Here is a 12,181-nt window from a genome sequence, read left to right on the forward strand (position 1 = left end):
GTTTCGTTTGCGAGAACAGAGATAGTTTAAGAAGGAGAGGGAGGGAAAGGAGAACACATCTACAGCACTGCTTCACAGCTCAGGCAGATTTCCTCCTCGATACAATATGTCTTTATAAAATTTAAAATTACTTTCCTGCCTGATTTTGTTGGTGAAGGCAGTGGGAAGAAAACAGTTCTCTTAGAATTCTAAGTTAAATGTTATATTTTATTTTTTATTTATTTTATTTATTTTTATATTTTACCAGAGTACTGCTCAGCTCTGCCTTGTAGAGGTACAGGGGATTGAACCTGGGGCTTTGGAGCCTAAGGCGTGAGAGTCTTTTTGCATAACCACTATGCTCTCTGCCCTTGCCATTAAAGGTTATATTTTATTAAATTTCAAAATTTCCAAGAGTGTTATTAAAGTATCAGACAGTTTCATATCTTTAGCTGAATTACATATTCCTTGCCTTTTTCCAGTTTGCTTTTAACAACAAACTCATCAACAAAGTATAGCTATCTAATAAAATAAGTTAACTCTACAAAATCATTTTATATTTTTCTTAAATTTATGTGCTCTATGCAATTTAGGATGAACCCTTTAAAGGTGTACTTTTTCATTAAAGAATACTTTAATCTTTACCAGTTCTAAATTATAATTACATACAAATAATTCAACAAAAGATTTAAGTTTAAATTATTTTCTGATTAACTTTGTTAAGTGAATTCAAAGTTGTACTAATTGCATTGCTTTTTAATTTAGCACTTATTTTAGAGGAGATTGCAATTGACTGTCATAATAAAGAAACTGAACAGAGGCTACTTCAAGAAGCCCATGATTTGCACCTGTCTTCACTTCAGCTAGCTAAAAAAGCATTTGGTGAATTTAACGTACAGACTGCAAAACACTATGGAAACCTTGGAAGACTTTATCAGTCAATGAGAAAATTTAAGGTAAGAAACATTATATTCTACTTTCTTTTATTTTAAGTAATAAAGTACAATAACAAAATAATTTTTTTTATTGTTGTTGTTATTGATGTTGTCGTTGTTGGGTAGGACAGAGAGAAATGGAGTGAGGAGGGGAAGACAGAAACGGGGAGAGAAAGACACCTGCAGACCTGCTTCACCACCTGTGAAGCGACTTCCCTGCAGGTGGGGAGTTGGGGGCTCAAACCAGGATCTGCAGGGCGGTCCTTGCGCTTTGCACCATGTGCACTTAACCTACTACGCTACCGCCCGACTCCCAAAATAATAATTCTTATATAATACATCCATCCTCAGTAATCTTAAATAGTAAGCATTGGGGGGGTCGGGCGGTAGCGCAGCGGGTTAAGCCCACGTGGTGCAAAACGCAAGGACCGGTGTTAAGGATCCTGGTTAGAGCCCCCGGCTCCCCACCTGCAGGGGAGTCACTTCACAGGCAGTGAAGCAGGTCTGCAGGTGTCTGTCTTTCTCTCCTCCTCTCTGTCTTCTCTTCCTCTCTCCATTTCTCTCTGTCCTATCCAACAGCAACGGACATCAACAATAATAACCACAACAAGGCTACAACAACAAGGGCAACAAAAGGGAAAATGGCCTCCAGGAGCAGTGGATTCATAGTGCAGGCACCGAGCCCAGCAGTAACCCTGGAGGCAAAAAAAAAAAAATAGTAAACATTGTGCTCCTTCCTTATTCTACAGAAAGAATTGAGAAAATACCTAGTAGTAGGGAACTGGGCAGATAGCTTACCAACTCTCCCCTGAAATTATGTTTTTTTCAGTATGTTCTTTTTTAACATTTTATTTACTTATTATTGGATGGAGACAGAGAAATTGAGAGGAGAAAGGGAGATAGAGAGGGAAAGACTTAGAGAAATACCTGCAACCCTGCTTTACTACTCATGAAGCTTTCCCCCTGAAGGTGGGGACCAGGGGCTTGAACCTGGGTCCTTGTGTACTGTAGTGTGTGCACTTAACCAGTTGTGCCACCACCTGGCCCCGAGAATGTTCTTTAAAAAAGGAAGTGGTAAGGGGGCCAGATGGTGGCGTACCTGGTTGAGTGCACATGCTACAGTGCACAAGGACCCAGGTTTGAGCCTCCAGTCCCCACTTGCATGGAGAAAGCTTTGCAAGTGGTGAAGCAGTGCTGCAGATCTCTCTCTCTGGGTCTCTCTGTCTCTCTCTTTGCCTCTCTTTCTCATCCCCTTCCCTCTCCATTTCTGGCTGCCTCTATATAATAAATAAAAAAAGAAATTTGAGGCCCCACACCTATGGACATCTAATCTTTGACAAAGGGGCCCAGACTATTACATGGGGAAAGCAGAGTCTCTTCAACAAATGGTATTGGAAACAATGGGTTGAAACATGCAGAAGAATGAAACTGAACCACTATATTTCACCAAATACAAAAGTAAATTCCAAGTGGATCAAGGACTTGGATGTTAGACCACAAACTATCAAATACTTAGAGGAAAATATTGGCAGAACTCTTTTCTGCATAAATTTTAAAGACATTTTCAATGAAACGAATCCAATTACAAAGAAGACTAAGGCAAGTATAAACCTATGGGACTACATCAAATTAAAAAGCTTCTTCACAGCAAAAGAAACCACTACCCAAACCAAGAGACCCCTCACAGAATGGGAGAAGATCTTTACATGCCATACATCAGATAAGAGTTTAATAACCAACATATATAAAGAGCTTGCCAGACTCAACAACAAGACAACAAATAACCCCATCCAAAAATGGAGGGAGGACTTGGACAGAATATTCACCACAGAAGAGATCCAAAAGGCTGAGAAACACATGAAAAAAATGCTCCAAGTCTCTGATTGTCAGAGAAATGCAAATCAAGACAACAATGAGATATCACTTCACTCCTGTGAGAATGTCATACATCAGAAAAGGTAACAGCAGCAAATGCTGGAGAGGGTGTGGGGTCAAAGGAACCCTCCTGCACTGCTGGTGGGAATGTCAGTTGACCCAACCTCTGTGGAGAACAGTCTGGAAAACTCTCAGAAGGCTAGAAATGGACCTACCCTATGACCCTGCAATTCCTCTCCAGGGAATATATCCTAAGGAACTCAACACATCCATCCAAAAAGATCTGTGTACACATATGTTCTTGGCAGCACAATTTGTAATAGCCAAAACCTGGAAGCAACCCAGGTGTCCCAACAACAGATGAGTGGCTGAGCAAGTTGTGGAATACTACTCAGCTGTAAAAAATGGTGACTTCACCGTTTTCAGACTATCTTGGATGGACCTTGAAAAAATCATGTTGAGTGAAATAAGTCAGAAACAGAAGGATGAATATGGGATGATCTCACTCTCAGGCAGAAGTTGAAAAACAAGATCAGAAAAGAAAACACAAGTAGAACCTGAAATGGAATTGGTGTATTGCACCCAAGTAAAAGACTCGGGTGGGTGGGTGGGGAGAATACAGGTCCATGAAGGATGATAAATGACATAGTGGGGGTTGTATTATTAAATGGGAAACTGGGGAATGTTATGCATGTACAAACTATTGTACTTACTGTTGAATGTAAAACATTAATTCCCCAATAAATAAATTTTTAAAAAAATTTAAAGGGGGTTTGTACGGTAGCCCAGTTCCCCACTTGCAGGGGGGTCACTTCGCAGGCAGTGAAACAGGTCTGCAAGTGTCTTTCTCTCTTCCTGTCTTCTCCTTCTCTCTCAATTTCTGTCCTATTCAACAACAACAATAGCCATAACAATAACAGCCACAACAAGGGCAACAAAATGGGACAAATGGCCTCCAGGAGCAGTGGATTCGTTGTGCAGGCACCAAGCCCAGTGATAACCCTGGAGGCAAAAAAAAAAAAGGAAGAGATAAATATATATATTGAACTCTTATTTATTTATTTATTTATTGGATAGAGGCAGTAAGGAATGGGGAGCTAGAGTGGTAGAGACACCTGCAGCCCTGCTTCACCACTCACAAAGATTTCCCCCTGCAGGTGAAGACCGGAGTCTTCAACCCAGGTCCTTTTGCATTGCACCACCACCTGGCCCTCTCAGAATGTTCTTTTAAAAAAGATTTATTTATTTGGGGACTGGGAGATGGCTAACCAATGGAACACACACTCTTGACATGTGCGCAGACTCAAGTTTGAGCCCTTTGCCGTCACATGAAAACACTTCTATGGGGGAAGCTTCACAAGTGGTGGCATTGTGCTATGGTATCTCTCCCCCTAGCCCTCCTTCTATCTTAAGAAAAATAGCCCACCAGGGAAAATGTTTTTGGCATGAAGATCCAGCAGTGTAATCCTGGTGGCAAAAAAACTAAAATTAATGTTTTGATGAGAGAGTTTTCAGCTCTGGTAATGTGGTGCCAGAGGTCATACCTGGGGCCCCAGACATACACGTCCTCATAGGCTTTCTAATCCTGGCCCTTTAGAATGTTGCTGTGTTCATTTCTTCTAACAGTTTTTTTTTTTTAATATCTTGTTATTTATTTATTAATGTGAGAGTAGGAGGAAAGAACCTTATTTATTTGGAGATAGAGAAAGCATAGAGGCAGATAGAAAATGAAAGAGACCGGGAGTGGGTCGGTAGCACAGTGGGTTAAGCTCACGCGGTGCTAAGCCAAGGACCGGCATAAGGGTCCCCGGTTCGAGCCCCCGAGGAGTCGCTTCACAGGCTGTGAAGGTCTGCAGATGTCTGTCTTTCTCTCCCCCTCTCTGTCTTCCCCTCCTCTCTCCATTTCTCTCTGTCCTACCCAACAACAATGTCATCAGTAACTACAACAATAAAACAACAAAAGGGAATAAATAAATATTTTTTAAAAATGAAAATGAAAGAGACCACAACACCAAAGCTTCCATCAGTGCAGTGGGGGCTGGACTCAAACCTGGGTTGCACGAATAGCAAAGCAGCATTCTATTCAAGCAATCCATTTTGCCAGCCTTCAAAAAAAAATTGTTTTTTCAAATGTTTTTTTATTACCAAGTTTTTTCTTGTCATCTTTGGCATAGGGTACTGTTAGTTTCAACCTATTTATATGCATAATTTCAAAAGTAGTAATGTTTTCCATAGGCAACTTTTAAAAATACATAGTACATTATCAGATTACCTTATGTCATCTGTAAGGTATCTTGTATTCAGAAACAACCTTGTTCACTTGTTAAAAATTATAAGAATAATGATTGATATGGCTTAATCATTTTTCAGGAAGCTGAAGAAATGCACATTAAAGCAATTCAGATTAAAGAGCAACTTCTTGGTCAAGAAGATTATGAAGTAGCCTTATCAGTGGGACATCTGGCCTCTTTATATAATTATGACATGAATCAATATGAAAATGCTGAGAAACTTTATTTGCGATCTATAGCAATTGGTATGGTATTGAAAAATTTCTTTAACATTCAAATATAAATCTATAAATCTGAAACTTTTTTACTTTGTGGTATACTATAGGGATCAAATCCCCCCTCCCCAGTATGAATATAAAATTGACCTCAGGGTCTGGGGTGTGCATGCTTTATTATAGTTTCTGTATCCACATGTGCATGGGTTCCCATTATCTGTAACATATTGATGTGCTTGGTCACAAAATATGCATTAAAATAGTTTTAGAATTGCTTGCCTGTTATACTGTAAAAAACAAGCCTACAGTTTCAGTTTAGTTTTTATTGGCAGTTTTCTTTGTCTTTAGCCTGAAAGTCTATTTTCAGAATACTGAGTTCAAAAGCTGCTTATGTTTAGGCTCCTCTCCCCACCTCCTGCCTCATTATAGTTACTCATTTGAAAGATAATTAGTATTATATTTATATGTTATACAAATATTCTATGTCTATATTTGTGACATGTGTACTCAACCAGGTGTACCACCACCGGGCCCCTCTGTTTATATTTGTATCCCCATCTTTAATTTGTTAATTTTATTTGAATTTGTAATTATTAACATTCTAAACATCATATAGAAATGTGTGCTCAGAAATGGATTTCTCCTGCCCACTTATACTTCTCATCCACACCCTATACTAACCAGTACTTAATTTTCTTTCTTACACCATAGGTGTATACTGTATGTACTTCGCTTGTTTCCTACACTAGTAAGATACCCTCTAAATCTCCCCATGTCAGTTCATAGAGAGGTGATAGCTTCTTTCTGTTTATAGCTGCTTCGTATGCTATTGAGTAAATGTGCCATAGTTGGTTGAACCATGCTGTTTTTTCTAATATTTGCAGTTGTAAATCATGTGATCATTTATAGTCTTGTGAATGTGTATTTCTCTGTGTTGGAAGTGCTGCTGTTTTTCTTCCAGTTCTCTTCACACTGGTCCCCTTAAACTATGAAATTTTAGAATTCTGTTCTAGTGAGACCAGTTGCTCTAGACAAGATAAAAAACCTTTTGAGGCTGGGTGGTGGCGCACCTGGTTAAGTGTGCATGTTACAGTGCACAAGGACCCATGTTCGAGCCCCCAGTCCCCACCTGCAGGGGGATCGCTTTGCAAGTTGTGAAGCAGTGTTGCAGGTGTCTCTCTGTCTCTCCCTCTCTGTCACCCTCTTCCCTCTCGATTTCTGGCTGTCTCTATCCAGTAACTGAAGATAATAAAAAAGATTAAAAAAAAAAACTTGAAGTCTTAGAGATAAGTTACGTATAGGGAGAGATTGGGGACACTAGTAGATTCTATACCTGTCAAGTGAGTAAGACCAAGTCACACTATTTAAATAATTAAAATCCTTGTAGAAACCTCTTGTTATTTCATTATCTGAGATTTCTTTCTACTTTTGGTTACTTTCAGGGAAGAAACTTTTTGGTGAAGGCTACAGTGGACTAGAATATGATTACCGAGGGCTCATTAAACTTTACAACTCCATTGGAAATTACGAGAAAGTGTTTGAGTATCACAATGTTCTGTCTAACTGGAACCGGTTGCGAGATCGGCAGTATTCAGTGACCGATGCTCTTGAAGATGTCAACACCAGCCCCCAGTCCACTGAGGAAGTGGTGCAGTCCTTCCTGATTTCTCAGAATGTAGAAGGACCGAGCTGCTGAGGGATAACCTCAGTTAACTAATTGACTTTTTCCCAGATTCTAGGGAATTCATACTGTGAAATCAAAACCATATTGTTTTTTGGGGCTGGGATTTGCATTGAGACACTGGTCCAGTCCATTAGCCCTATGTGGGTGTCCCTATCTTGCAGAGTATCCGTAGGAATAAGCATATATTCAGTTATATTCAGCATGTATCGCATGTATAAGTAGTCTGGCCCATATTTTCAACCTAGTAGAACAAACAACAGAAACCTTTTTGTTTTTTCTTTTCTTTTTTTAAAAAAATTCATTTTGCAGAAAGCCTGAAAGGCAAAAAGAACCCCTAAATAAAAATATTTAAGAGTTTAAAGCAGTTGCATTCTTATTATGTAAGGATGATTTTAACAACTTTTTAACATAATTCTTCCATGTGAAGGTATTCAATACTGTATTGTAAAGAAATTTTTATGGGAAAAAATCTTTATATGCAGTATGGAAAAGTTAATACAAGTACTAATAGAAGAGGGACATCCTGACTTAGTTTTGGCTACCTTACCCAGAGATAAGTGAATACAACCACTCCAGACTTCTATTGTCAGATTCATATAAACTGGACCAGTGTTGATCTGTAAGTAATAGAAAAACTCATAGACCAGCAGTTTTCATTGGTTGTTCTGATTTTGGATTTTTTTTTTTTTTTTTTTTTTTTTTTTTTGGTACAACATTGCAAGATGCTCTGATAGCATTTGCAAACAGGACCAGGAGGCTCTAAAGAGGACCAGCCTACTATAGAAAGGGGTTATTGGACCAGGGGCTTTAGGTTGTTATTTAGTCCCATATATGCTTTTTATCAGTAGAATTATTTCACTTAGGTGTATAATGAAAAGTGATAATGCAAACATTATATTCATGTAATAGATACCAAATTAGGAGAATCTTACATTTTCAGCAGCATATCTTTAGTCAAGGTACACAGATGGTAATGCCATGAGTAAGTCTTTTATTACCTGCTGCAACCATCCTCCTCATTTTATCAAGAAATGTTACCCAAGTAATCATTGCGATTAACATGTATTTTGGCTAAGAGTCATGAAATAGCTCATGTCAGGATGAGAGTTTGAGATTACTCTGTGGTTTGTGGGGATAAATGGAAAAATACACACACACACACACACCCCCCACATAAGCAAGTCCTTAGAAGTCCTTCATTTTTATAGTAAACAACAGTAAAACTAGGACACTTTATTTGGAGTTCATAGTCAAATGGAAAGATCCCTGATAGTATATCTATTTCACTAATTTGTCTTTCTGTTTATTGGTTTTTGTTTTGTTTTTAAGCAGTCAGGTTATTTAATGTTGAGGTAATTGACAAGTTGTGACATGTAACATGTAGTGATTCATAAACACAATGGTCTTTTTGCTGTTACCTCAATTCTTATTATAGTGGCCTGTTTAGTGCCTCTATAGTTAAGAATCAGGGTTTCCCCCCTATTTTCAGGGGTTCATGACTTGGCTATTATTGATGTTGCTCCTGGCTAATGCTTGGATATGGGTGAGTGGATGTGTGTTGAATTTTGGTTTTCTTCTAACATGCACACTGGGGACAGAGAGGGGAAATCTATGCTGCCACCTTGTGTACAGAAAAACAGTTGGAAATTTTAGACAAATTTAATTAAAAGTTTGGTTGTTTTTTTTTTTTTTTTTTTGAACTTCTGAAAAATAACTTTCAAAACTGTTATTTGCAGTCTGGATACTCATGAACCATCATTTATAAGCACTTGGGGAGGCCACTAAAGAGTTGAAGCACAAGGGCAACAAAAACGGGGGAAATAGCCTCCAGCAGCTCCAGCAATAACCCTGGAGGCAAAAAAAAAAAGTTGAAGCCAACCCAGACCCTCAGATTATATCAGTAATTATGTTGATTTTTGAAACCTGGGTTTATTTAGAATTTTTGACTTATTTTAAAAATTTTTTTGAAAAGAGTACATTGGCACACCCCTTCTCCTCCTTCCAGATAATTGATATCTAATGTCAAGAGGCACTTCTTTAAACATTACCAAATAGTCTACATGACCGAGGACTAACTTTTTTTGTTACTCAGCTCTATCCTCATGGGCCTATATATGTAAAACCTCCAAAGATATTTTCAGGATAGGCTTTGTATACTGTTGTTGGTTATTTAGAGTCATGTGGTATGTTTGTGGTGTAGAAATGTCATGGTGAATTGTTTTCCAATAAATATTTTGAAACTTAATGTTTCCATATGAAGTTTTTAATCTATAATTTTTCTTTTTGTGCATATGATAAAACCAAGCAGATGACTTAAGACCTCATCCTTATTTGATTTAAATTCAACTTAGCTCACACTCAATACATGATATTTAGAAGCCTAGGGTCACAAGATTATGATAATGCTAAATGACAACTTTTTTTTTTACTTAATTATTACAGTTCTGCCTTATTGTACATTTCTGTACACTTTGATGTAATGCAAGCACTCTAGGTTGAGAAATGACATTGCCAGTTAGTGGTATAACTTTAATGTGCTATTTCTAGTTCTGATGAAAAATAATACTCTACTAACTTTTTTAATGTGGAATTTCCCTTTTAATGCAATGTTTAGGGTAAATTAGGCAAATGTCTCCATGATTTTATGGAGTAAGACGATTCAGAGAAAACAATGTACCTCACAACAACTTCAACAAAATTTCTCATCCATGGTAGGTTTGTGTATAATGAAGCTGAGACCAATTTAAAATTTTTCACTAAGACATAGCAAAATAATTTTTAAATAAGGAGCCTTTGAACTTAATTCCCATACTTTTATTTCATCTCTCTTATCCAGTTTTTTTCCTCTAAAATACGGTGCTTCTCAAGTTGGGTGCATCAGGGAGCTTTGTTAACACATGTGCTGTCCACATGGCACTTCATTCAACATAACTGTGCCAACTGGTTTTTTTTTTTTTTAGATGATTTTCTTTTCATAATTTTATTTGATTATCATATATTTTACCAGAGCATTTCTTAGCTCTGGCTTATGGTGGTGCCAGAGATTGAATTTGAGACCATTGCTGCCTCAGTCATGGAAGTCTGTTGTGTAAAACCGTTGTGCAATTTCCCTGGCCTTGACCTCAATTTTATAGGTCTCCGAAGCTGACTTAGCCCCAAACTTTTATTGCTCTCAAAGTTCTGTCTCTTCTTAATTAAAAATGAAATAACTATTGCTTTGTAGTAATTCCTCCACAGGCATGCTTTCATTTGTGAAAATAAAATATTTGACAAAGACTTATTCCTAACTTGTTGGGATGAATTCTCAATGTTGTGAAAATTATGAGTCTACAACCTTACGAGAATGATATTTGACTGTTTATAGTGTAAGGAAAAGGCTGAACAGTAAACACACACCTAAACCATGATTACAGCTTTAGCCATACTTTACAGATTGAAAGAATAGTTTGTTAGCTAGCAAATATTAACTGCCACTCTGTCTTTCTCTGAATTTATAGTTTTGCTGCTTCCAGACATTTGGAAAGCAAAGTTACCAATCTAAAAAACATAAATGCAAAATTTTAAGAAGAGCTTTAATTTTGCCTTAAAAATTAATGGCCGGCTCGTTTCCCGGCCCATGCACCTTTTTATCTAAGACAGAATAAAACTGTTCAATAAAAAAATAATAATAATAATGGCTATTCATCTCTTGGATTTGGAGACCTTAGTTCATTTCTTTCTTCCCCCTAATATGACATTACTCTCCAGCTTGAACACTAGTAGTTACATTGCCCACAAATCTCAGGAATGTTTTAGGCAGAAGATTGGTCTTACCTTGCTGGTAATCTGAAGGAGTGTGTTTTAGGATTTATTAAATAATTCTATTCATTAGTTGCAATCCTAGGTATTGATAGCATGAGTGGCCTTAGTGTGTTGAAGTGCACATTTTTTCAAAAGTAAAATTTAAGATTAAAAATATATGCTATTTAGAAATACCTTGAAACTTGGTTTGTGGTGCACAAGTGTTGGATCAGTAATTAATTGTTGCAGGTAACATTTGTGTAACATTTACTCATATCTGTATATTCCTTTTATGGGATATGTTGTCATGGTAACTAAAAACTTTTCAAATTTAGTTCTTTATGATGTGAATGCTACATTTTATTAAATATTACCAGGTCAGTACTATTTTTGTACTTTATTAAGCAACAGGGGATTTTAGTCTAATAGGCTCAAAATATAAAACTCTTAAGACAAAAGCAAACCACTAACAGTCCTTTAGCTGGAAATCCCCATATATAGTGCCACAGTAATTTCTATAGAAACATCTGAGTTCAGTGATAGATTTTGAAGATAACGGTTCTTCACTGTGTCAGAATGACTTTTCATAACATCTTTAGCACCAGCTTGTAGTGCCCACCATTATTTGTAACCATTAAACCATACTAAGATTGTTTGTAACCAACATTGTGATATATTCTGTACTTGTGTTGCTAAAAATGAATTACTGACTTAATAAATATAGCGTTCCTGCATTCCATAGTGTATCTGTTTCCATCAGAGCTGTGATCACTTTTGGTTGGGATTTGGGATTATTTAAATGTTTGGGTGGAGGGTAGATAGCATAATGGTTATGCAAACAGACTCTCATTCCTGAGACTCCAAAGTCCCAGGTTCAATCCCCACCACCACCACCATAAGCCAGAGCTGAACAGTGCTCTGGTTTAAAAAAAAAAAAAAAATTACATTAAAAAAAGCAAATGTTTATTGTTAGATAACTGAGAAAATGTTGAAAAATGAGATGTGTGGCAGAGGAGACAACAGTAGCATCTGGAAATGGTGCTCATGAAATTACTTTGGAAAAGACTAAGCACTGTGTTAATTCAGGTGACTTCATATTACACAAGTCACTAAACATTTTCCCCTTCTAATTCTAAAAATCTGGAAATGGGTATTAAGAGAGCTGATGAAATTCTATGATAGTGGTCAGGGAGGTGGCACAGTGATAAAGCTTTGGACTCTCCAGCAGGAGGTCCTGAGTTCAATCCCTGGCAGCACATGTGCCAGAGTAATGTCTGGTTCCTTCGCCTATCTTATAAATAAATAAAATCTTTTTTTAAAAAAAGAATATATGATTCTACTTAAACAATCTAGAATAGTAACACTCAGAAATAGAGTGGAGGCTGTTAGGACTGGGAAGAGGGTAGAGAGTGTGGCCACTTT

The 12,181-nt window shown here is 37.3% G+C and overlaps 1 protein-coding gene across 1 annotated transcript in view; it reads left to right on the top strand.

The window, feature by feature from the left end:
- APPBP2 (amyloid beta precursor protein binding protein 2) overlaps positions 1-11,493 on the top strand; it is a 60,188-nt gene extending 48,695 nt beyond the window's left edge. The window contains exons 11-13 of the mRNA XM_060203893.1: positions 745-935; positions 5,160-5,325; positions 6,738-11,493. Of these exons, the coding sequence (XP_060059876.1) occupies positions 745-935; positions 5,160-5,325; positions 6,738-6,991 (611 nt within the window). The 3' untranslated portion in view covers positions 6,992-11,493. The remainder of the gene's footprint in view (positions 1-744; positions 936-5,159; positions 5,326-6,737) is intronic.
- The last annotated feature ends 688 nt before the right edge of the window (positions 11,494-12,181 follow it).

Source organism: Erinaceus europaeus, chromosome 12, assembly GCF_950295315.1.
Source record: "Erinaceus europaeus chromosome 12, mEriEur2.1, whole genome shotgun sequence".
NCBI lineage: Eukaryota > Metazoa > Chordata > Mammalia > Eulipotyphla > Erinaceidae > Erinaceus > Erinaceus europaeus.